The sequence below is a fragment of the Pleurodeles waltl genome, chromosome 11, assembly GCF_031143425.1.
Source record: "Pleurodeles waltl isolate 20211129_DDA chromosome 11, aPleWal1.hap1.20221129, whole genome shotgun sequence".
NCBI classification, from domain to species: Eukaryota; Metazoa; Chordata; class Amphibia; order Caudata; family Salamandridae; genus Pleurodeles; species Pleurodeles waltl.
Window position 1 is genome coordinate 678,208,709 of NC_090450.1, and position 23,644 is coordinate 678,232,352.

Below are 23,644 nucleotides of genomic sequence, written 5' to 3' on the forward strand. Positions count from 1 at the left end.
TCGAACTCTTCACAACAGCAGGGCAGGGTCTGGGTCACGGAGGCAGGATGGTGGATGGTGGAGCTGTCTGCTGTGCCGAGTGTACTCCTTGCCTTAAGGCAGGTCAGGGGTCAGTGAGACTAGGGCTGCGGTGTGAAGCGAGGCGGTGCAATGTGCGGTGTCCGCAGGTCACGGTGCAGGCAGTGTCGTCATCATAGCGGAAGCGCCCAAGCCAGCGGTGCGGGACGGGATGGTGCTTTGTGACCCTCACGAGCGGTGTCCACAGGCCCCGGTGCAGGCAGAGATGCCTGGTGATGACTCTGGAGTCGATGGTGCTGGCGTCGATGGACCGGGGCTGCGGTGTGGGATGGGAAGGTCCTTCATGCTCCTCACGAGCAGTGTCCACAGGCCTCGGTGCAGGCAGTGGTGCCGGTGTCAGTAGGAGTGGCGGCGGGGAGGCCCAGGCTGCGGTGTGAGCAGATGATGCTGGAGTGCGGAGTCCACAGGTCGCGTTGCGGGCAGCGGCTTGGTGAAGTCATCTGATGACAGCACCGGTGAGACCAGGGTCTCAGTACGAAGTGGGGAAATGCGACTCCGTGCGGCATCGGCAGGTCATGGTGCAGACCAGTGACTTCGTTGGCGGCGTCACAGTGGTTTCTCCTCTTGAACAGCACAAAACACACAGTTCCCAGTGCTGCAGGTCGAGGAAACTGAAGTCTTTGGTGTCCCTAAGACTTCGAACAGGAGGCAAGCTCTACACCAAGCCCTTGGAGAACTTTCTCAAGCAGGACGCACAGCAATGTTCACCCTTTGAACTCTTTTCAGGCAGAAGCAGCAACTGCAGGCTAGTCCAGCAAAGCAACACAGCAAAGGGACAGTACTCTTCCCCCAGCTCTTCAGTTCTCCTTGCAGAGGTTCCTCTTGATTCCAGAAAGATTCTAAAAGTCTGGGGTTTTGAATCTTCTTATTGTACCGCTTTCTGCCTTTGAAGTTGGCAAACTTCAAAGCAAAGTCTCAAGTGTTTGACAGATCCTTCCCTGTCCAGCCCAGGCCCCAGACACACACCAGGAGGTCGGAAACTGCATTGTGTGAGGGCAGGCACAGTCCTTTCAGGTGTGAATGACAACTCCTATCTCACTTCTAGCTCAAATGGCTCACCAGGATATGCGGGCTACACCCCCTTTGTGTCACTGTCTAGAGAGGTGCAAAACAGCCCAACTGTCAAACTGATCCACACAGACATCCTCAAACAGGCAGAGTCACAGAATGGTTTAAGCAAGAAAATGCCTACTTTCTAAAAGTGGCATTTTCAAACAGACAATTTAAAAAGCAACTTCAATAAAATATGTATTTTTAAATTGTGAGTTCAGAGACCCTAAACTCCAAATTTTTGTCTGCTCTCAAGGGGAATCTGCACTTTAAGGATATTTAAAAGCAGCCCCAATCTTAATCTGAGAGAGATAGGCCTTGCACAGTGAAAACCGAATTTGGCAGTATTTCACTGTTAGGACACATAAAAAATGTCTGGTATATGTCTTACCTTAAACATATACTGCACCCTGCCTCTGGAGCTACCTAGGGCCTACCTCAGAGGTGCCTGACATGTAGTAAAAGGCAAGGTGGAGGCCTGGCAAGTGGGTACACTTGCCAAGTCGAATTGGCAGTTTAAAACTGCACACACAGACACTGCAGTGGCAGGTCTGAGCCAGGTTTACAGGGCTACTAATGTGGGTGGCACAACCAGTGCTGCCGGCCCACTAGTAGCATTTGATTTACAGGCCCTTTGCACCACTGGTGTACTTTACCAGGGACTTACCAGTAAATAAAATATGGCAATTATGGATAAACCAATCAACAGTACAATTTACACAGAGAGCATATGCACTTTAGCACTGTTTAACAGTGGTAAAGTGCCCAGAGTCCTAAAGCCAACAAAAACTGTTCAGGAAAATTAGGAGGAAGGAGGCAAAAAGATTAGGGATGATCCTGCAAAAAGGGCCAGGTGCAACAATGGGTATGTGAGTGGTTGTGTTGGTGCATCAGTGGGTGTATGAGAGGTTGTTTAGAGGTGTCATTGGGTGTGTGAGTGCTTCTGTGGATGATGTCATCAGTGATGTTACTGACCATGCCATGAGTGATGAAATTTGTTAGGTCATAAGCAGTGCATTGTGGGGGCGTAAGTTTTAGCTAGCTCAGGTAACTAAAACTGCTGATTTTGCTGGTTTTGTACAACTGAAATGTGAGCTTAACTCTAATGTCCTTGTAACCTTTGGCTTTTTTCATAGTATTGCAAAGGTTTTTTTTTTAATTTTGTTTCGTAACTATAACATCCCTGTAACCTTTGGTTCTTAAGTGAATTTGTAAGTTTTTTTTAATGTTATTTTCTAACTGTAACCACTAACCTTTGACAGTAAGTGTGTGAGTGAGTGCATAGGTGTCTCAGTAGATCTGTGAGTGGGTGTGTGTGTGTCTGAGTAGGTCTGTGAGTGGGCACATAAGTCTCAGAGTGCATCTGTGAGTGCATGAGTTTCTGAGTGGGTCTGTGAGTGAATGCATAAGTCTCTGAGTGGGTCTGTGAGTGGGTGTGTGGGCCTGAGTGGGTCTGTAAATGGGTGCATGAATGCCTGAGAGGGTCTGTAAGTAGGTGTATGAATGTCTGAGTAGGTCTATGAGTCGGTGCATGAGTGTCTAAGTCGGTCTATGAGTGGGTGCATAAATGTCTGGGTGGGTCTGTGAGTGAGAACATGAGTGTCTGAATGCGCCTGTGAGTGGGGTATGAGTATCTATGTGGATGTGTCAGTAACTGCGTGAGTGACTTGGCCACAAGGGAATCGCACCTGCCTGTTTATCCAACAAGAGTCCAAAGTTTTACACAAAATGTCTACCTAACTGAAGTACTTTGTAATGGTTAGTTAGTAAGAGCTACCATATTGGGTAAATGTCAAGTGTGTATTCTACACTACAGCTGCGTGACGAACCACCAGGAAATGTCCCCAGGGACCTTGTGTGGGTTTAGCAATGTGATTGTTCCTCGTGACTCTTTCTCCAGAATTCTGTGATAACAAAAGTCCTCCTATAGAGAGGCCATCAAGACTACAAAGACATAAATCTCCACCAAGCCAATGTCCATCCTCTTATCCATATGCTGTAAGTGCCTGTGTGTTTTGTGGAGATGCCCCCATATCCCTCGGCATCACGAACGCACCACCAGAATGGACAGCAAACGCACTTGGGGGCCTTTTGATAAGCTGTTCTTTCATTCAGGTAAAAGGGTGAAGCCTTTTTATTATTTATATAAATGGGAGAGCCACCACCCCCAGCCATTTTCAGCCCTGGAGACCCCATCCCCTAGGGACCACCACCATTCAAAGGGGGAGGGTTGCCATGCGGTCCCCTCCCTGGGTCAATTTCGGCCCAGGGGACCCTATCTTCTGAAGCCCCCCAGACTTCAATGGGGGAGGGGGCCACACAGGGACAATTTTGGCCACCGGGACCCCATTCCCTGGCACCTGGCCATGTGTCCCTGGGTGCTGTGGTCCCAGCCAAGGCACCCAGTTTGCAATGGGACTGCAGGGGGAGCGTCAAGTCCCCTACGGTCCCAGCTGGCTTCCCGCCTTCTGCAGGACCAGCATTGTTCTCACACACAGGGATATGCTAAGTATGCAGATCCCTGTATGTGACAGCAATAATTTTATCTCTTTCCCTGCACGTATATCTGCGGGCAGGGAAAGAGATGAAACCTCCGCTTCCAGTGGGCAAGAGCACTTTGACAGCTCTCGCTCACTGGAAGTGAAGTGTTTGCTCTGATTGGCGGGAGCTGTTAAAGCTCCCACCAAGTCAGAACAAACACTAGGTTCAGGGGTGGGCATCCCAGACATAGCAGGAGCTGGCCCTGGGTAATAGAGGTCCCCAAGGCCATTATTGACTCCACAAGGGGGACCGTGTGGCTCTCCTGTGAGCCCCCCCGGCAGTCGTTCTTTTAAATAGAATTGGCCATGGAGAGGTGGTGGTTCCCGGCTGTGGAGGTCTGCGCAGCCCCTCCTATTTTTTTCAATTTTGGCCCCGGAGAGGTGGTGGTCCCTGGGGCCTGAGGGGGGTCTGCACAACACCCCTATGTATTTTTTACATTGTTGTCCCTGGGGACCTGGGGGTCCTCAAGGCTTGCTGGGTATAATGTACAAGAGTCCCAGTGAGGTGTTGGTCCCAGGGGCATAAGTATGCCCATGGTGGGTGGCCACATGTGCCCCCTCCTCTAATTTAGCAAGGTAGTAATGACCCAGAACCTGGCAACTCCTGTGGGCTAATTTAGAAAAGTAGTAATGACCTCAGAACCTGGCCCTCCTGGCGGTTACATTAAAAACAAGCATGGGAGACTGCACTTTTTTTCATTTTTGCCGCAGAATTGAATTTCACAAATTTGCAGCAAACACTTTAAAAAAATGTTTTTTTTTGCCCTACCAGGGTCCATCTGGGACCCCAGGAAAAAGGCTTGGGGGTCAGGGTATTCCTAAACTGCCCTCTTTCCTTTTTTTCACTTTTTTTTGTGGGACTCAGCTGGAGCAGAGTCCCAAGATGGCTGCCAGCACTTCCTGGTTGAAGTGTTGGCAGCGAATCAGAGCTCTGCATTTCCCTGCACAAGCTTGTTATTCTTTGCAAAATCGTCAGGGAGGATTTGTGGTCATATATATACAAATTTGGATTTCCTTAATTTACTCAACAACCACTGAATAATAAAAAGCACAATCTGCAAACAAAATCTAGCTTTCTGCCAAATTTGGTGTATTTTAATCCAGCGGTGCGGGATGTAGTCGGGTTCAAAACCCCTATGGGAAATGATTTGACAAATGCACTTTACTCCCCCTTTTTCTCTGCCCCGCATGATGGATGACCCTGAAACTTTCCATGCGCACTGAGACTTTACATCAGCACTTTACTCTTTAAAGTTGGGTTTTGCTTTAATACTTTAAATATTCATACCGCTGCCTCCTTTCAATCGAATTTGATCAGTTTCAGCGTCTTTTTTTGCTTCTTAAATTTGCCTCTATTTTTCTATATTGGTTTGGGGATTTTGGGCCAGATGTATGAAGCACTTTTGAGATTGCAAATGGCCCAATTCACAGAACTGGGTCTTTTGCGTCCACAAAAATGCTTTTTTGTATGTACCAACACCAAACTGTGATTCTACAGAATTTCGGATTGTGATTCGGTATTTGGAAGGGGTGTGTTTAGAGCTTCCCTTCCAAATACGAATGATAGTGGTATATATTGATGTTTTGTGACTGAAATGCGTGGCAAAACATAAATATTTTACTGACACCTGAATGGCAGTGGTAACCCGTTCACAAACGGGAAGGGATCCCCAAGGGACTCCTCCCCACTCCCCCTTTGTGAATGTTGCAAAACATTTTTTAAAGTAGGCATTAACCTTCAAAAAATGAATATTACACTTTTATTTTGTTTAAACATCCTGCTTTCCTTTAAGAAAAACCAGTTGCAATAAAAAATAAAGATTGCTTTATTTAAACTCAGTCACAAACATTGAGGTCTGCTGTCTCCAACAGGCCACCATTCGTCTGATAGCTATCATTTCTAATGGGCAAACTGTGACCTACCTCATTAATTTTTTATGAGGTGGGTCAATTTGCAACCCAGTAGAAATTGATATTTTAAATGTAAAACTTTCATACTTTAGGAATTGCAATTTTGGAATTATGATTTAGTAAAAATCGCAATTTGGAAATCGCAGTTTTCATTGTTAGTAAATCTGGCCTTTAGTCTGGTGTTTAAGTGCCATTGTTTAACTGTATGAACTTAGCACACAGTTCTGTGGTGCTTATCTGCTGCTTGTGCGATAGATTCCAGGGATTAACCAAACATTCTTTAAGTACTCTCTTTTGCCTAACCCGATTGCGATTTTTAAGTTGGTAGGGTCTTTCCCTCTCAAATTAATATGTCAATTCCCGACAAGCACTAACTGATGGAAAATGTGCATGTTTACAAATCAGGCCAGAGGTCGTGTATACAGTCTCTTGCATTGCTCTGCCTCCCGTGGCTCCACCCTCTACGTAGAGGCCTTTCCTTGGCTCCTCTGAACTTCTGACCCCTGTCAGGAGTTTGAGGCCCTCCTCCACCCGCAGGCTTCTGCCTGCACCTCATCCCTGGTGTCTAGTGGGAGAGCTCTGCTTTCCTACTAGGCTACCTTCTGCCTCTCTCCACCTTTTGCTTTGCTTTGCTTTGCTTTGCTCTCTGCTCCACTACTTAGTGCTCCTTTTCCTTGTTTCTCTCTTACTCTGCTCTATCTCTCTCTCTTTCACTTTCACTCTCTCCCTCTCTCTCTCCCCCACCGCTGCTGCCCTGCGGCCCCCCCCTCTTTTTCAGCTCTGCCCCCTATTTTGCACCGTTTTTTGTCCCCCTCCCACCTCCCAACTGTCCTCTCCTCCCCTCTACCTCCCTACTTAATGGTGGTGACTGCGTGGCCGTGCAGCGGATGCACGCAGCGGGCACGCCGAAGGGACACCAAAGGCAAGCCTGTCTGCACCCATCCGTGCCTGGACTGTGCCCAGTGCCAGAACCCCTGGCTCCCGTCTCCCCCCCCCGCCGCCATGCACGTCTTCACTACGACGCAGCCACCCTCCACGCCCTCAACACCGGCCGCTCCCCCGCCTGCCTTCAAGCCTCCCCGCAGATCACACGTGCACCCTTCTCCTGCCGGAACTGCACCTTCACCAGCCTCCATGCCAACGACCCACCCACCAAGGCAGGACACAACTATCTCAGATGTATCCCCCTCAACACCCACTCTGTCCACAAGCACGCAGTAGAGCTATGGAATCTACTCAACTCAGCCTCCCCAGATGTCGCCTTCCTGACCGAGACCTGGATGAACCCCTCCTCAGCGCCTGACATCTCCATATCCATCCCAGACAGCTACAAGATCACCCGCAGGGACCACTCCAACAAACCAGGAGGAGGCATCGCCATCATCCACAAGAACACCCTCAGGATCATGACCAATACCGAAGACACCCTCAGCACCGCCAAACTCATGCACTTCCAAATCCACACTGACCCAAACACCACCCTCCGAAGGACCCTCATCTACAGGCCCCCAGGCCCACGACAGCAGTTCAGCGACTCCAATACCGACATCACCAGCACGCACGCTGTCGCATCCACTGACTACATACTCCTCAGAGATTTAAACTTCCACCTTGAGAACACCAACGACAACAACACCGCCACCCTGCTCAACAACCTCTCCAACCTTGGCCTCAAACAGCTCATCACAACACCAGCCCACTCCACAGGACACACACTCAATCCTATTTTCTCCGCCAGCAATCACATCTCTTTCAGCTACACCACCGAACTCCACTGGACAGGCCACCGCTGCATCCACTTCTCCTTCAAGAAACCCACAACACACCACCACCCACAACGGATCCCCCACTGTAGTTGGAACAAGGTCATTGAAGACCATCTTATCGCGACCCTCTACCAGAACCCACCCATCTACACCACCAACACTGATGTAGCTGCCCGCAACTTCAGGCAATGGGTCAACACCTGTGCCAATACTCTCCCCAATCAAGCATCCCTCCAATAGACTCATCAACAGAAAGGCCTTCTGGTTTACTGCCGACCTCCATGGATCTAAGCAAAGCTGGCAAAGACTCGAAAGAAAGTGGCACCAAGATAAGACGCTGGACAACCACACAGCCTTCAAAAACGCCATCCGCAGACACCACCAACTCATCTGAGCCGCCAAAAGAACTGCATTCAAAGACCGAATCAACGACAGCACACAGAGCCACAAGGAGCTCTTCAACGTCGTGAAGGAACTCTCCAACCCCAGCTCCAACGTCAACAACATCCTGCCATCCCAAGACCTCTGGGACTCCCTAACCTCCTACTTCCACCACAAGATTGCAGACATCCACGACAGCTTCAGCACCCAGACCCCCCCCCCTGGCAACCACCAACACAACAGATTCATCTCCGAACAACCTCCTACTCTCCTGGACCCCCGTTAATGACAACGACACCATTGAAATCATGAACACCATCCACTCCGGCTCTCCATCTGACCCCTGCCCTCACCACATTCTCAACAAAGCAAGCTCAGTGGCGAAAACGCGGCCCTCATCCTCCTGTACCTCTCGGACACGTTCAACACTGTCTGCCACCACACCGTACGCTCACGCCTCAGCAATGCTGAAATCCACGACAGAGCCCTGGACTGGGTCACCTCCTTTCTCACCGGCAGAACCCAGATAGTCCGCCTCCCCCATTCCACTCGGAGGCCACTGAAATGATATGCGGCGGACCCCAGGGTTCGGCCCTCAGCCCGACCCTCTTCAGCGTCTACATGACCCCGCTCACTAACATCGCCCGATCCCACAACCTCAACATCAACTGATACGCCGATGACACCCAGCTGATCCTCTCCGTCACCAAGGACTCCGCCAAGACCTACCTCCACGAAGGAATAAAGGTTATCTCTGAATGGATGAAGAGCAGCTGCCTCAAACTCAATTCCGACAAGACGGAAATCCTCATCTTCGGCTCCACGCCCTCCGCATAGGATGACTCCTGGTGGCCTGCCATTCTCGGAACCGCTCCGACTCCCACTGACCACGCACGCAACCTAGGATTCATCTTGGACCCCTCACCATTCATGACCCAGCAAGTCAACGCCATCTCCTCCTCCTGCTTCCACACCCTCCACATGCTCTGAAAAATCTACAAATGGATACCCACTGAAACCAGAAGAACAGTCACCCAAGCCCTCGTAAGCAGCAAACTGGACTACAGCAATGCCCTCTACGCAGGAACCACGGCCAAACTCCAGAAGAGGCTGCAACGCATCCAGAACGCCTCTGCACGCCTCATTCTGGACATCCCTTGCCACATCATAGACCACCTAAAAAACCTGCACTGGCTCCCAGTCAACAAGAGAATCAACTTCAAACTCCTCCCCCATGCTCACAAAGCACTGCACAACATCGGACCAGAATTCCTCAACAGACAACTCTCCTTCTACACCCCGACCTGGCATCTCCCCTCCGCTGACCTCTTCCTCCAAACCATCCCACGCGTCCGCAGAACTACAACCGGCGGTAGATCATTCTTGCACCTCGCCGCCAAAACGTGGAACACTCTTCCCACCCACCTGCACCAGACCAAAGACCTCCTTACCTTCAGGAAACTTCTCAAGACCTGGCTGTTCGAGCAGTAGCAGCACCTCCCCCCGCACCTTCTCCCCCACTCCCCTCCTCAGTACCTTGAGACCTTCACGGGTGAGTAGTGCGCTTTACAAATCCCTGTTTGATTGATTGATTGATTATGCTGTACATCACATAAAGGCTTACAAATTTGCAGACACATTGTTCATGACACAGCTTCTCCAAATTTTTAACATTCTCAAGAACCCTTTTCGAAATCAAAGATTTATCTACTACACGTGCGCCCCAGAAGTTTGAGTGAAATGTTTTGCAGAGATCACTATGGAGAGCATGAAATGACAAAGAGGCACCTTCCTGGACAGTAAATAACAAAAGAAGATGGCATTCTGTGAAAAAAGTCTGAGGTAAATCTATTCACTGTGTCCTACATGTAGGTGGAACAAAATACTTGGGGTCATATTAATGAGGGACTTGCGCTGCTGAAGCGTCACTTTTTTGATACGATATGTATAAGGGCACTTGTTAGACCTGACAGCCTTAGGGTGGTCACCCCTAACTTTTTGCCTGCCTCCCTCCACTTTTTGGACACTGTTTTTGCTGGCTTTTAGACTCTGCTAACCAGTGCTAAAGTGAATATGCTCTCTCCCTTTAAACATGGTTATCTTGGATCATACCAGATTGGACTATTTAATTTACTTATAAGTCCCTAGTAATGTGCACTATATGTGCCGAGGGCCGGTAGCTTAAATGCTACTAGTGGGCCTGCAGCACTGGTTGTGCCACCCACTTAAGTAGCCCCTTTTCCTTGTCTCAGGCCTGCCATTGCATGGCCTGTGTGTGCAGTTTTACTGACACCTCGACTTGACATTTAAAAGTACTTGCCAAGCCTAAACCTCCCCTTTCTCCACATATAAGTCACCTCTGATGTGCGCCCTAGGTAACCCCTAGAGCAGGGTGCTGTGTGGGGGAAAGGTAGGACATGTAGCTGTGTAGTTTACATGTCCTGGTAGTGTAAAACTCCTAAATTCTTTTTGCACTACTGTGAGGCCTGCTCCCTTCATAGGCTAACATTGGGGCTGCCCTCATACAATATTGAAGTGGTAGCTGCTGATCATATTTAGTATGGCCAGAATAGTAATACCAAATCCTGTTGACTGGTGAAGTTGGATTTAATATTACTATTCTAGAAATGCCACTTTTAGAAAGTGAGCATTTCTTTGCACTTAACTCTTTCTGTGCCTTACAATCCACGTCTGGCAGGGCTTGGTTGACAGCTCCTTGTGCATTCACTCAGATACACCCCAAACAGAGGGTACTCAGCCTCACTTGCATACATCTACATTTTGAATGGGTCTTCCTGGGCTGGGAGGGTGGAGGGCCTGCTCTCACACAAAGGACTGTCACACCCCCTACTGGGACCCTGGCAGACAGGATTGGACTGAAAGGGGACCTGGTGCACTTCTTAGCCACTCTTTGAAGTCTCCCCCACTTCAAAGGCACATTTGGGTATAAAACAGGGCCTCTGCCCTACCTCGTCAGACACTTGTTGGAGAAGAAACCTGAACCAGAACCTGCATCCTGCCAAGAAGAACTGCCTGGCTGCCTAAAGGACTCACCTGACTGCTTTCTACAAAGGACTGCTGCCTTGCTGAACTCTTGTCTAGCTGTGAAAGTGCTCTCCAAGGGCTTGGATAGAGCTTGCCTCCTGTTCCCTAAAGTCTCAGGACCAAAAAGACTTCTCTTTTTTACTTGGATGCTTCGTGCGCTGACATTTTCGACGCACAGCTTGATCCGCGGTGAGAAAAACTCTGCACACCGACGCTGATCGACGCGACACCTTCGGGATGACCGTAACTTCGATGCACGGCCTCGCAAGGACAACGCCTCCTGACCTCCAGAGGAGAAATCGACGCAACGCCTGCTGTGAGAGCGAAACTTCGACGCGCAGCCCCGCAGAACGACATGCAGCCAGAAAACAAGCAGGAGAACCCACGCACAGACCCGGGACATCTGGTAATCCCTGTGATCCACAGAAAGAGACTGTCCGGGCGCCGGAAAACGACGCACGACTTTCCCGCGTGAAAAATAACGACGCAAGTCTGTGTGTGCTGGGGAGAAATTGACGCACACACCGTTTTTCCACGTATCTCTTCTTCTGTGGCCCTCTGAGGAGATTTTCCACTCCAAACCAGGTACTTTGTGCTTGAAAGAGACTTTGGGGGTCATTCTGACCCCGGCCGGCGGCGGAAGCCGCCGGCCTGGCTGGAACTGCCAGAATACCGCTGCGCGGTCAAAAGACCGCCGCGGGTATTCTGGGTTTCCCGCTGGGCTGGCGGGCGACCGCCAGAAGGTCACCCGCCAGCCCAGCGGGAAACACCCTTCCATGAGGATGCCGGCTCCGAATGGAGCCGGCGGAGTGAAAGGGGTGCGACGGGTGCAGTTGCACCCATCGCGATTTTCAGTGTCTGCATGGCAGACACTGAAAATCTTTGTGGGGCCCTGTTACGGGGTCCCCTGCAGTGCCCATGCCATTGGCATGGGCACTGCAGGGGCCCCCAGGGGCCCCACGACACCCCATACCGCCATCCTGTTCCTGGCGGCCAAAACCGCCAGGAACAGGATGGCAGTATGGGGGTCGCCGGTTTTCCGTTTCTGACTGCGGCTGTACCGCCGCGGTCAGAATGCCCATGGGAGCACCGCCAGCCTGTTGGCGGTGCTCCCGCAGTCGTTGGCCCTGGTGGATTTTACCACCAGGGTCAGAATGACCCCCTTTGTTTGCTTTTTAAATACTTAAGACACTTTATGTCACTTTTCAGTGATATCTTTACAAATTCACATTGCAACTTAATTCGTTCTGACCTACAATTATCCTGATAAATATTATATATTTTTCTAAACACTGTGTGGTGTATTTTTGTGGTGCTATATGGTGGTAGTGTATGATTTATTGCACAAATACTTTACACATTGCCTTCTAAGTTAAGCCTGACTGCTCGTGCAAGCTACCAGAGGGTGGGCACAGGATAATCTTGGATTGTGTGTGACTTACCGTGACTAGAGTGAGGGCTTTTGCTTGGTCAGAGGGTAACCTGACTGCCAACCAAAAACCCCATTTCTAACAGCACTCAAGGCCACTTTGTGTGGCTTTGCATGGCCTTATAGATATGGAGTAATGCAAAGCAGCGCAAGTCACTGCATTGCCTTATTCTGTGCCAGGGAGGTGTTCCATGGGCGCTGTGTTCAGTTTTCCCATGCCCCACATTTAGATTAGATGTAACAAGGAGAAATATTTTTATTTCTACTCGTTTTTTTCCTCTTTCCATGTGTGCTGCATACCTGCACTAAAAGAATCCTGCATACCATGGTACAAGGGTGCCTGGGTTGGCGTTAGGGAGGCAATTGTGCACCAGCACAGAGGGAAAGGACAGGAATGCACCGTATTTCACAAATGCAGTGCATTTCTGCCCATTCACAATGTCGTAGGGCAGTGCTGCAAAAAGACTTGCACTGCTGCCGTACACCATTCCTCCATAAATATGGGCCTTGGTGGGAAAAGGAATTTGCACACCCCCTGGCAGGCAAAGGGATTCTTGTGCTTAGGTCCTTCCAAAATTCTTCGTCAGAGCTTTTTTTTCAGAAAATATTTTCCAGTCCTGTCTCCACGATATACAGATTCACCGGGGGAGCGTGGAGAAGAGGTTGACAGAATTATTCAAAAGCATTTAATGAACTCTACCACCTAAAAATATCCTATAGTAGCATTGGGGCTCTAGGTGGCACCGTCCATCTAAGGTAAAAGACTGATACAGTCCAAATTCTAAAAGGCAGGTCTTGAATTGTCCAACTTTCACTGATGGCCAGTGTGTCTCAGTAATTATAACTCTGACGTGCAAGCACTAGGCAGCGGTATACACAAAGCCTGGAAAATTACCATGAGTCCTATAACGTCACTGCCTTATCGTTGACACAACCAGTTTCATATGAGAACTTGCTTTCATGCCAATTAGAGGGCAGTGAGATATCCCTGGGACATTGGCACTGATGATGCACGCAGTATTTCTTATGCAAGGATGAATTGCGCTTGAATATTTCCAGGAAGCAAGTGATAGACATTCTTTCCAAATGGGTGCCAAAGAGGCCTGTTTCTTAGTTCTGAATGTTGAAGGGGAACTACAGTTAAGTTCCACTTTTAGGCTTTAACCTCCATGTACTCTAAGCTTTTATTGAACCCCTGTTGAGAAGATTATATTCAAATGCTGGTGTCAGAAGTTTGTTGAAATACTGTAAATAATGAAACAATACTTAAAGGATACATTTGAAGGGGACTCAGAGTACCATGAGGTAGAGAGGCTAGCAAGCAGAAAAAGTAATGCGATGACAAAGGCTTATGTTCATTAGTGTTGGTTACACAGTGTGACACTGGCGATAACATTAGGTGAGGTGACTCTATAATGTGTAGGGTGTGCTCACCCTTCGGACATGAGCTGGTCTGACATCGAGCTTGCCCCAAGACGATTGTTACAGATTGACAATGTATCCTTGCCAGGCGTACACAAATAGCCAAAGACCTAGTGACAATGGCATATAAATTATCATTTTTTTCCATGCCTAACAGCATCGTGGGCTTAAGCAACACTGGTACTAGTACTTAATGGTCACTAGTTACATAAACTGAGTGTGTGTGAGAGATGGGATTGCGAGCAGTGAAGTAAGCAGACGTGCCCAAAACATATAGAACACTAATGTCCAGCAGGGTACTTCAGCATGGAATGATCAGGCTGTTGGCTGTTGTCAAGAGTTCATGGGGGCACTGGAAGGTCATTTGCATGGCTTCTCTAAGACCAGGAGATGAGCCTTGAGGGACATTTTGAATATTGGAAGTGGACAGACCATGCTTTCAAGTCCACAGGTCCATGTTCCAGTAGGATGGGGCAAGGAGAGGCGACAGGATACTTGAACAGAGTCACAAAGGGAGAAAACAGGAGCATGCAATAGTGAGCTAAAGGGGGAGGGAGTGTCTGGGAGTGGACTAAAGAGACTTGAGGTGAATTGAAGACTACACATTTTTATTCGTGTCGCATTGACACTTAATTGTGCCGACCAAGAGCTTTGGAGCAGAGCTTTATGCACTGGCACTCATTCATTTACAAATTAAGCACTGCCAGACATCTGGCTTCTCCTATTCACACATCATATTAAACCATTCTGATTGTTCCTTGTGTGCTAAGAGAACTACATTCTACTCCATACATAATTAGTTACTAAGGTGCACCAGAGGTTACCAAAATTATTAGCATCATATTCAACTTGGAGAAGGACTGAGTGGGACGTGAACCAAACTTCAGATACTGTTCGCTTCCAGTGAGTTAATCATTGCTTCCTGGAAACTCAGAAACTTAAAAAAATGTATCACTTAGGAGTGAGTTGAGGATTTGTGATGAGTGGCACCATCAGGGTGTAACTTTGGAGGGGGTGGTGTTTGGGCGTGACATCCCCCACCCCCAAAAAACATAAATGCATTCTTGGCTTCGTAGTTGGGTTTGGGGACAAGAATTGGGTCTGCTACGCTTATGTTGGTATTTCCCACGTTTGGTTGAAAAATGGGAGATTCACACCCCCTGAATGTCACTGTCTAGGTTTTGAACCTGGCACCATTCATGGCAAATATTTTGTATTCTATATTTACTTTGGGTCGCTTCCTTCAGCCATTGGTCTGTTTTGTTCTGAAATTTTCAGCCCTTTGCTGGGAGATTGTCAATCACATATTGGATAAGCCCACGGGAGTATTTTAGTGGCACTGTTTTATCTATTTTGGTTGTTTAGGTGTCTGCCTACGTGGTCCTGTCCCACTGAGGTGCAAGCACAGACAAATGCATCTGAAAAATGGACTTTAGAGACAAGAAGGGTTGTTTTTTCTATAGCATTCATTTCCCTGATGCTTTTGTCTTCGCTTTCCAATAACACACGGTGCAACGACCAAACCTATTGACTTTGCCACTGCTTTCATTGGGAGGATACTGTCAGACAATGTATAATCAGAATTAGGTATCTCAGAGTTGGATATGTGAAACATATCATTGTAAATGGAGCAAGATTTTCAAGTACCTTTGATAGGAGTGTGAACACATTACTTTTCTATGGTTTATATCAACAAGTGCCTATACAGGGCTTTACAATAGGACACCCTGGTCGAATGCCAGCTCACTTCATAAACAAGTCATACCATTTACTGGCCCTCGTGCCTATTTCATGGTGACAGCTGGCCTCAAAAGGAAGGTTTGAACTGACATGCTGACGTGTGGTAAAAATGTATGCAGAGAGGAAATCTGCCAATGGTGTGAAGTTAATGACATCCAATCTGTCATACTGTTGAGGGCTCCGGAGAGCTGCCAAGAAGGCGACGTGGCAGAGACCACGCAGGCTGGAGGATGGCAGTCCAGCAAGTATTGCGCCCAGCCACCTCCACTGCTGCATGAGTGTAACACAGTGTGCAGGCATTGGTGCAGTGGAATAGCATGCGTGCCATGGGGTTTTAGTGCAAACAGGAAATTGCACCCACCCTTAGTTTAGTAGAAAAAAACACACCAAGAGTTAGGGTGTTGTTGGCCACCTCAAACCCACTAGGGACCTGGTACCACTGCACCTGCTGCACTGTTGATAACTTTGTCCCTGTATTCGTGGTAAAGGTTAGACGGCCAGTTTGACTAAGAATAAATCGCTCCCCTAAATATAACACATATAATCTTGGCTAAAGAGATGTCTAAACAGTAATGGACGAGAAATGCCTCCAATAAAGAAGTTTCGCTATTGCGCAAACCCCATCTGCTTAGCTGCTAGTGAGATGGCCATACATGAGCCTGGGTTAGGGGTAGCAGCTGTTAGACCCAACTTGCATTTTGGCAACCCATGGTTTTGTTTCTGCTACCGCTGACCTTAGGGGTCATGAAGGCAGCTGTAGGAACAGGAAGTAAATAGGGCCATAAGATCCCTGATTACTTTATACTGCCTCCTCTGGGGTCCTTCCCAATACTCCTCAGCGGCAAGTAAAAGAGTATTAGGGGCTTAGCGGAGACAAGGAGTTACAACTGTAATGTCTTCAGCGTCAGAGGGCATGTAATGTCGCTTTTGCTACCCTTCCCTACTCCCGCCATTTTCGTGAATGAGCGACCACATGGCCATGGTCCAAGTAGCTGAAGAGAAGGGATTGCAGGGCTTAATTCTAACAACGAGCCCAAGGTGTTACCTTTGCTTTAATAAACTGAGTGATTCCAGTTAATATTATTTATTCAAACCAATATAGCAAGGGTATCACTGTTGTGCTTATCGTAGGCAATAGGCAGTTGCTCTCAGCACAACCTTGGCTGGGACACCATCAAACGGGAGGCAAAGAAGTGCACTAAACATGAATAAAAGGCATTCTTCACCTATGCACTCATGGTGTGGAACAACATCTCTGTATCCATCAGAACCGACCCAATCTTGCTCCATATTAGGAAAGAGCTAAAGACACATCTCTTTAAGGAACACTACATCATGATGGAGTAATAATCCACTCTCATTTTTTGACACCAGCTACATCTCAAGCATTTTACCCTGTACTGCACTCCTCTGCTTTCAGCTAGGTTTGTGCTATACAAATACCACATTAATTCAACCATACATACATACTACATCAGTGTGCAGAATTGGTAGAATTACGAATTTTTGGGGGATGATATTCTAAGTCTTGGTCCTGGGATACTGTGTAAACTGACTATCAAATGGAATTGCCCATTTATTGCGATAATATTTGAAAGACACATAAAAAAAACCATCATTAAAACTACAAACCACAATCAACAGTTTCAAGCACTTATTTAGAAGGGTGCCATGTGGGTGGGGAACACTCCCTTTAGGTATCTGGAATCATTTTCACTTTTATGATTTTTATTTCTTTGTGCATGTTGCACGGGAACAAATCTGGAGAGGAATGATACTGCTTAATCAACTTCTTAATCAGTGGTATCCAAAGTAGATCCACGAGTGAGATATTCATAATTAATACAAACTTGCATTCAGGCTACCTGTGCGTCTCTTATGTGGATATCCAGCACACCTGACATAAATCTGTTCTCCAAGACCTCTGTTGAACATTCCTGATATAAAAAGGCCATAGACAAATAAATAAATGGACTGACAACACCCCATTGTCCAACAAATCTCACCAGACTTGAAAAACTCAAAGCTGACTGAGCTAAAGATGTTTACTGAAAAGTCACGAATAGATTACATAAAAGAATTGCCAAAACCAGCCCAAGAAAGCTGCTGAGATCCATATTAATAAACTCTTCATCAAAAGAGACCTGAAGGAATATAGAAAAACAACACCCAAAATTAGAACCAAACAAGGACTGCACACTCCATCAGCAGTGAAGAGTGTTGGTGCATGTCTAAAACTGATGGAGGAATGGATGGCAGCATAATCAGAAAGGTTTTTAAAACTAATTTCTGCCCCTCAGTGGCGTATTTGGTTGGAGCCAGGTCAGGATTGACTTTAATTTTTTATTCAATAGCCTGGTGGGAAGTTGCCAGATTTCCCTTGTGGCCAATCTACTGCTTCTGTTTACATGATGTAAATCAATAGTGCAGATTATATGAAGACTGTTAGAAAAGTGACCTAAGCACTACAAGTTTATAGTAGAGACACCAGTGAGAACGCGTCCCTTTATGATAAATTACTACACATTGGGACTCGTTTTAGGCCAATGAATCTTTTGACCCTGTTGAGAGATACCTTAGGACGAGATAGCTAATCAACATGTTAATTAATACGTCAATAATGTTATCAATATTTATTATAATAATGCATTTCACTTTAGTCAAAGACATTAATCAAACTCACGACACCACCATGACCTTGCAGTCATGAATAACCACACCAGTTTAGTATGAATTAAGTGATATTTATTCCCTATTGGTTACAATACTACTAGCAAATTTATTAGTCTCAAAACGAAGAAACATAATAACATAGTCACAATATGGCAACTCTGATAAGATTTCATCAAGGCAAGAATCACAAACATTAGAATATAACACAGCGTGAACATAAACTATAATTAGCAGAGTACATCAGCGCATGGTTCAACAAAGCATAGATTCAGTCATTTGTCCGTTTGCATCAGTTCTTAGTGAACCCCTCACCTAACCTCTAATTAGCATTGGCATGTTGGGCTCCAAGCAAAACAATTTTGTAACACCAATTTTGAAAACATCTAACTTTGGTTCCTGTCAAAAGAAAAGCAGTTGGTACCTAGAAAGGAAAGCAAACAGACAATTACAATTTTATTGTCATATAGTTACCCTCCAAGTTTGGGTCAGCACTCAGGTTCTGTCTTCGTCTTCAGGGCATCAGTTGATTCGCCATCAGTCAGGAACTCAGCTCACAGGAAAAGGGACACTTCCCTCATACGGAGGTAAAGTGTAAATGGGTAATCTAAGGACAAGGATGGTTCTAAGTAAAATCAGCAAAGTCACTAGGCAAAGTGAGAAAGCCTCTAGATCACATCAAATCGCATCAGCATCTCCCTAACTAACTCATTTCCGTGTGTCAAGGGGTTTTATCCCTTTTCCATTTTACATTCCCCTAAAATCTAATTGGTCAAGGGGTTGCACCCCCTATCTATAACCAAATAAAATCACATTAAGTCATAAAATTTGTCACCCCACAACATTTCCCACGTATTTTATTGGTGCTTATGATTGACGTCTTTAGCGGGTGGTGTGTCCGGTATAATTTCATCGTCTTGGGGTCCTTTGCACATCTTCGGTCAGTGGCTCCATTGTCCGTACCGGTTTAGGCGACCTTGTTAATCTACGCTGTTGCATTTGGTTAAAAATGTTACTATAGGCAGGGTGAATTTCTTGAGAACGGATCCACTACAGTTACATTGAGCTTCTAACTTTTGAAAAAACAAGAGTTCATGTCCTTTAGCAAGTCAGCACACTGCACGATAGAAAAATACATTTAATATGAGAGCCAGGCCTCGACTCATGCTAAGGCCTACTGCTTTATTAGCAGGAATCTAATACATTTAGCCATTCAACATTAATGTAAAATCACAATTTTAATAAACATTTTGCCATTATTAGTCAGTTTCATTAGTCCCCCGTATACATTTGCGGCCACTCCCCGTGGTCACATTTCAAGTGCACGTTTTAGCAAAACATGTTAATAAAGTTTCTATGTGGCATCATTTACATTAGTTCATAAACATTTCATGGTAATTATTGATTATATAAGCTACGCTCTCTCACCAGTTTTCCCGCCTGTTTTAATTGCCTCCAGCCTGGAATTTCACAGGCTGTAGAGAATATCAGATTCAGCTCAGATCACATTGGCTGCCAAGGAGGTAGAGATGCATTCAAGCAGTAAGATTTTGTCAAAAAAGTAATTGTGGGTCGTGACCTTTATGCAGACTTTATGAACACTCGACAAAGTAATGTCAGTTTTATAACACACTTCCCAAAAATCAGATAAGCTGGAAGACTTTTGAACCTTAGGCCTCGGTGATGCTTCACTGGTTGTCGTGGGGCCAATGTGACTCAGTTTCCTTTCTTCTAAAATTGATACATTCGTATAATATCTGTTTGGAAAAGCACCTCTTATGCCTTTCACGGCGAAAACCATACTCTTATCTGTCTTTACCTGGTCCCAACAAAACTAAACGAAAATGTAATCAGAAAATGTAAGTGTGGCCCCCGGAGGACTGAAGTGGGCGTAGCGCAGTGCCGCAAAATTCTTACTGAAATCATAGGCCTCAAGTGGAGCTGGGACTCTTGATGAGGTATGGCCCTTCTCCCCTAGCGTAAATACACCACTTTGAGGGATCAGGGCGCAGTACAAAGGTCAAATCAGGTCTAATCTGTCAGTGAAAGGGAAGCCCAATTATCTTCATCTAGCACTTGTGCAAGGCACTTGTGCTTGTTTTCCCAAAACATGCAGCGGCTGATCAGACTGCTGATCTGAAACACTCTCCTACCGCCCAAAATCCGTAGTGCTGCCGGGTGCAGAGATGTCACGTGATTCATGTGGCCTTTGTCAACAAGTATAACTTCGCAGTGAGGATGGGGCCTTTTCTTGAGCAATTCTTCATAACGCCCAGTAGAGCTTCTATTTCGAGCTGCGTGGGGAGGCCATGCACTCTCTGCACACGGCCAGGTCATACTGTATGCTAGTGGCATTCCATGGCAGCCTGCGAAACAGCTTTGCAGAAAGGCAGTGGTCAATCTCAAAGGGAAGTTGGCTGCAAAAAACTAGACCGGACAAAGCCTTCTTTTTCTGTGACAGGAAAGCGACCTATCTCATCGCCAGTGTCAGAATGTGCAAATGTTTACAAAATGCTCATTAAGAGAGGGAGGATTACGAGATAACAACAGAATCTGCCGAACAGCCCACATTGTCCAGATAAGAGCGTCAAGGAAGCCATAGGAAGCCATGTTGTCTCATTAATGGAAACTGTTTTTTCGAGGGGAGGGGAGGGGAGAGTTAGCGATAGGGAGGGAGTGGGCGAGAGAGTGAGGATGGTCACAAGCAACAAACGAGGGCTCTTCAAACTTGTCAACTTCAGATGACACGAGCTGTGCATTCCCCAGTGGATAAAACAGCCTACGAGGGCGCAGAGTGAAAGCCATTTGAGATAAGTCAGTCGAGGACAGGAAGGAAAGGGGGTAAAAACAATGGATTCTAAGGCTCTGTATTTTTTTGCTGGTCTGTGCGTGCTGGTGGAATTGGGAACCTGCAACCCCATCATGAGCCTGGAGGATTCGCTAAATGATGAGCGCCCATTATTCGACGAGGTCCTGACGGAGCAGGGCGGCCTGGATTTCGACACCCTGCTTGAGAGCATGAAGGATGAGTTCTTGAAGACCCTAAATCTCTCAGGGATCCCCGGGCACTCGCCAGTCAAGGTGGACCCACCAGAATACATGCTTGAGCTGTACAACAGGTTTGCCACGGATAAGTCCTCGATGCCATCGGCCAACATCGTTCGAAGTTTCAACAATGAAGGTAAGTCGGTACACCTTAATGATTACTGACTAAGGTTCATTAGCATCACAAAATAAATTTTACTCAATACTTTTTTAGCTTCATAGAATTTACCTTCCTTATACCTTTCGTGTGAATAGAATAGAAAAAAAATACCAACAAAAACTAATTTTGGACTGAAACATGCAGATAACCCACTTCCTTTAGAGCGGAGCAGAAACCGCTGACCAACCTCAATGGTAATGTTAGGGGCATGTATCAGCCACACTTGGGTGTGTTCTCTGAACTCACAATGAAAGGCTGTCGAACGTAGTTGCATGGCGAGCTATAGAACAGGAGAAACTTGCAAAATAAGACCTAGATCTGTTTACTTAGGGAACATCCTAGAGACCAAAAATCTAAGTTGGGAAGTACACGTCCATCAATTAACTCTGCACATGTGCCATAGAGTCCATGGATTTACAGTGGAAGCTTACTTATGTGGAATGGTGTAGATCATAGTTGTATTATGTATTGGCATGTTTAATTGCAGTGAGTTTAGTTCAGAGGCAAGTAATTCACTGTTTTGCATCACAGAGCAATCGTACCTTCAAGAAGAGATGCACATATGGTACAAGGTTGTTCTTGTCTTCACACACAAATTTTAATACCCTCATTTTAATGCACTTTCTTTGGTTGCGTAAAGTAGGACCCTGAAGCCCTGGTAGCGAGGTAGAGCACCAAATCTTAAAGGATATGTGCTCGGGCCATGGTCTTTATCTATCCGAGGTTCCTATTTTTTTTATTTCACTCCGCTGATTTCTTTAGCAAACATGTTAACTCAAGGAAGTCTTGCAAATGTAGTTCTGCATTCATTGCTGTCACAGCAGTGTAGATAGATGTGTGTAAGTTGACTTGAAAGCATGGTTCATGTGTACCTAAATCCCACCTTTGATAGTCCATGGATAGACTTCTGTAAAGAAAACACGAAACTCTTTAACACATTTTTGGTTAGTTTAGTGGATTAACCATTTGCTTATTCATACTTACAACCGCTACCAAGGCAGTGAATATAAATCAGTTACACTTACCATTGTGTGCTGCGGTGGCTGAGCCAACAGCACCAAAGTGGTGGTATGTACATAGGAGGTTCCATTTTGGAGGAGAAACATTTAGGTGGAAAACCCACAACTCTCTCTCTTTGATGGTGGAAATTTGCAAATATAGGTATTGGGAAAGCACCTCACAGTGGTGCACAATGTCATTTTTACCTAACATCTGGGGAAACTATTTTCACGAAAATTCACCAGCTGTCATGGCGTTATCTCTATCAGATAATGTGGCAGGGAAGTCACTGTTGAATGTTCCCAACCCTCAAGCCACTAAAGAGAGCAGCCATATTACTGCAAGTGCGGACATAGAATCCGGGGCTTTTGGCAGCGTCTCCATTACCACCCACCACACATCAGGCATCTGTCTAATTAGAATGACTCTTGCCCCATCAGCCTTGGGGGTGACTGAGTCTGGCCTCGTGCATGTCAGCCATAACTTCTGTCTGCTTGCTGCAGAGCTACATTCTGGTCAGCGCTACCCAGTGAAAGGAGCATAAAGCAGATTGTCAAAAAGGAGGGCGCAGGTGCCCTTGAAATACACGCTTCTTGAACACTTTTAAATGCTTTCCGATACCTCAAACATTTCTGAAATTGAGTATTCGACATGCTCTTTTTACCGTTGGTTGTCAGACGAAACCAGCAAACCATAGGTCAATTTGATTTTTTTTCGGAATATTTTAATCAGTTGTCCTCATTTCACTTCTTGTGCATCAGGGCCAGTTGTGAGAAGGAGCTTTGAGAAGAGATGGGGTCGCTTTTTCAATGTTACTGATGACGTATTAAAAGACAAATGAAAGAAATAACACAAAATACAGAAATCCTTCATAAAAGGAAGACAGTTGTTTTATAATATATAGGTGTCAGCAAAAATTTCGCTTCCAAACTAATGTTGATGTTTTCTGAGAAAGTGATAACAGGCCCTCTCGGACCCAAAGGCATGGACCAGCCATATAGGTGGAGGGCGCCAACTCTCATTTTGGAGACTAAGGTGGTCATTCTGACCCTGGCGGTCTTTGACCGCCAGGGCGGAGGACCGCGGGAGCACCGCCGACAGGCCGGCGGTGCTCCAATGGAGATTCAGACCGCGGCGGTAAAGCCGCGGTCGGACCGGCACCACTGGCGGGGTCCCGCCAGTGTACCGCGGCCCCATTGAATCCTCCGCGGCGGCGCAGCTTGCTGCACCGCCGCGGGGATTCCGACCCCCCCTACCGCCATCCAGATCCCGGCGGTCGGACCGCCGAGATCCGGATGGCGGTAGGGGGGGTCGCGGGGCCCCTGGGGGCCCCTGCAGTGCCCATGCCACTGGCATGGGCATTGCAGGGGCCCCCGTAAGAGGGCCCCTACATGTATTTCACTGTCTG

The 23,644-nt window shown here is 46.8% G+C and overlaps 1 protein-coding gene across 1 annotated transcript in view; it reads left to right on the forward strand.

Annotated features, from left to right (window-relative positions):
* The first annotated feature begins 20,737 nt into the window (after window positions 1-20,737).
* The window catches only part of BMP10 (bone morphogenetic protein 10), a 37,762-nt gene continuing 34,855 nt past the window's right edge, over window positions 20,738-23,644 (forward strand). Inside the window, exon 1 of the mRNA XM_069214182.1 lies at window positions 20,738-21,213. Coding sequence (XP_069070283.1) covers window positions 20,883-21,213 — 331 coding nt within the window. The 5' untranslated portion in view covers window positions 20,738-20,882. The remainder of the gene's footprint in view (window positions 21,214-23,644) is intronic.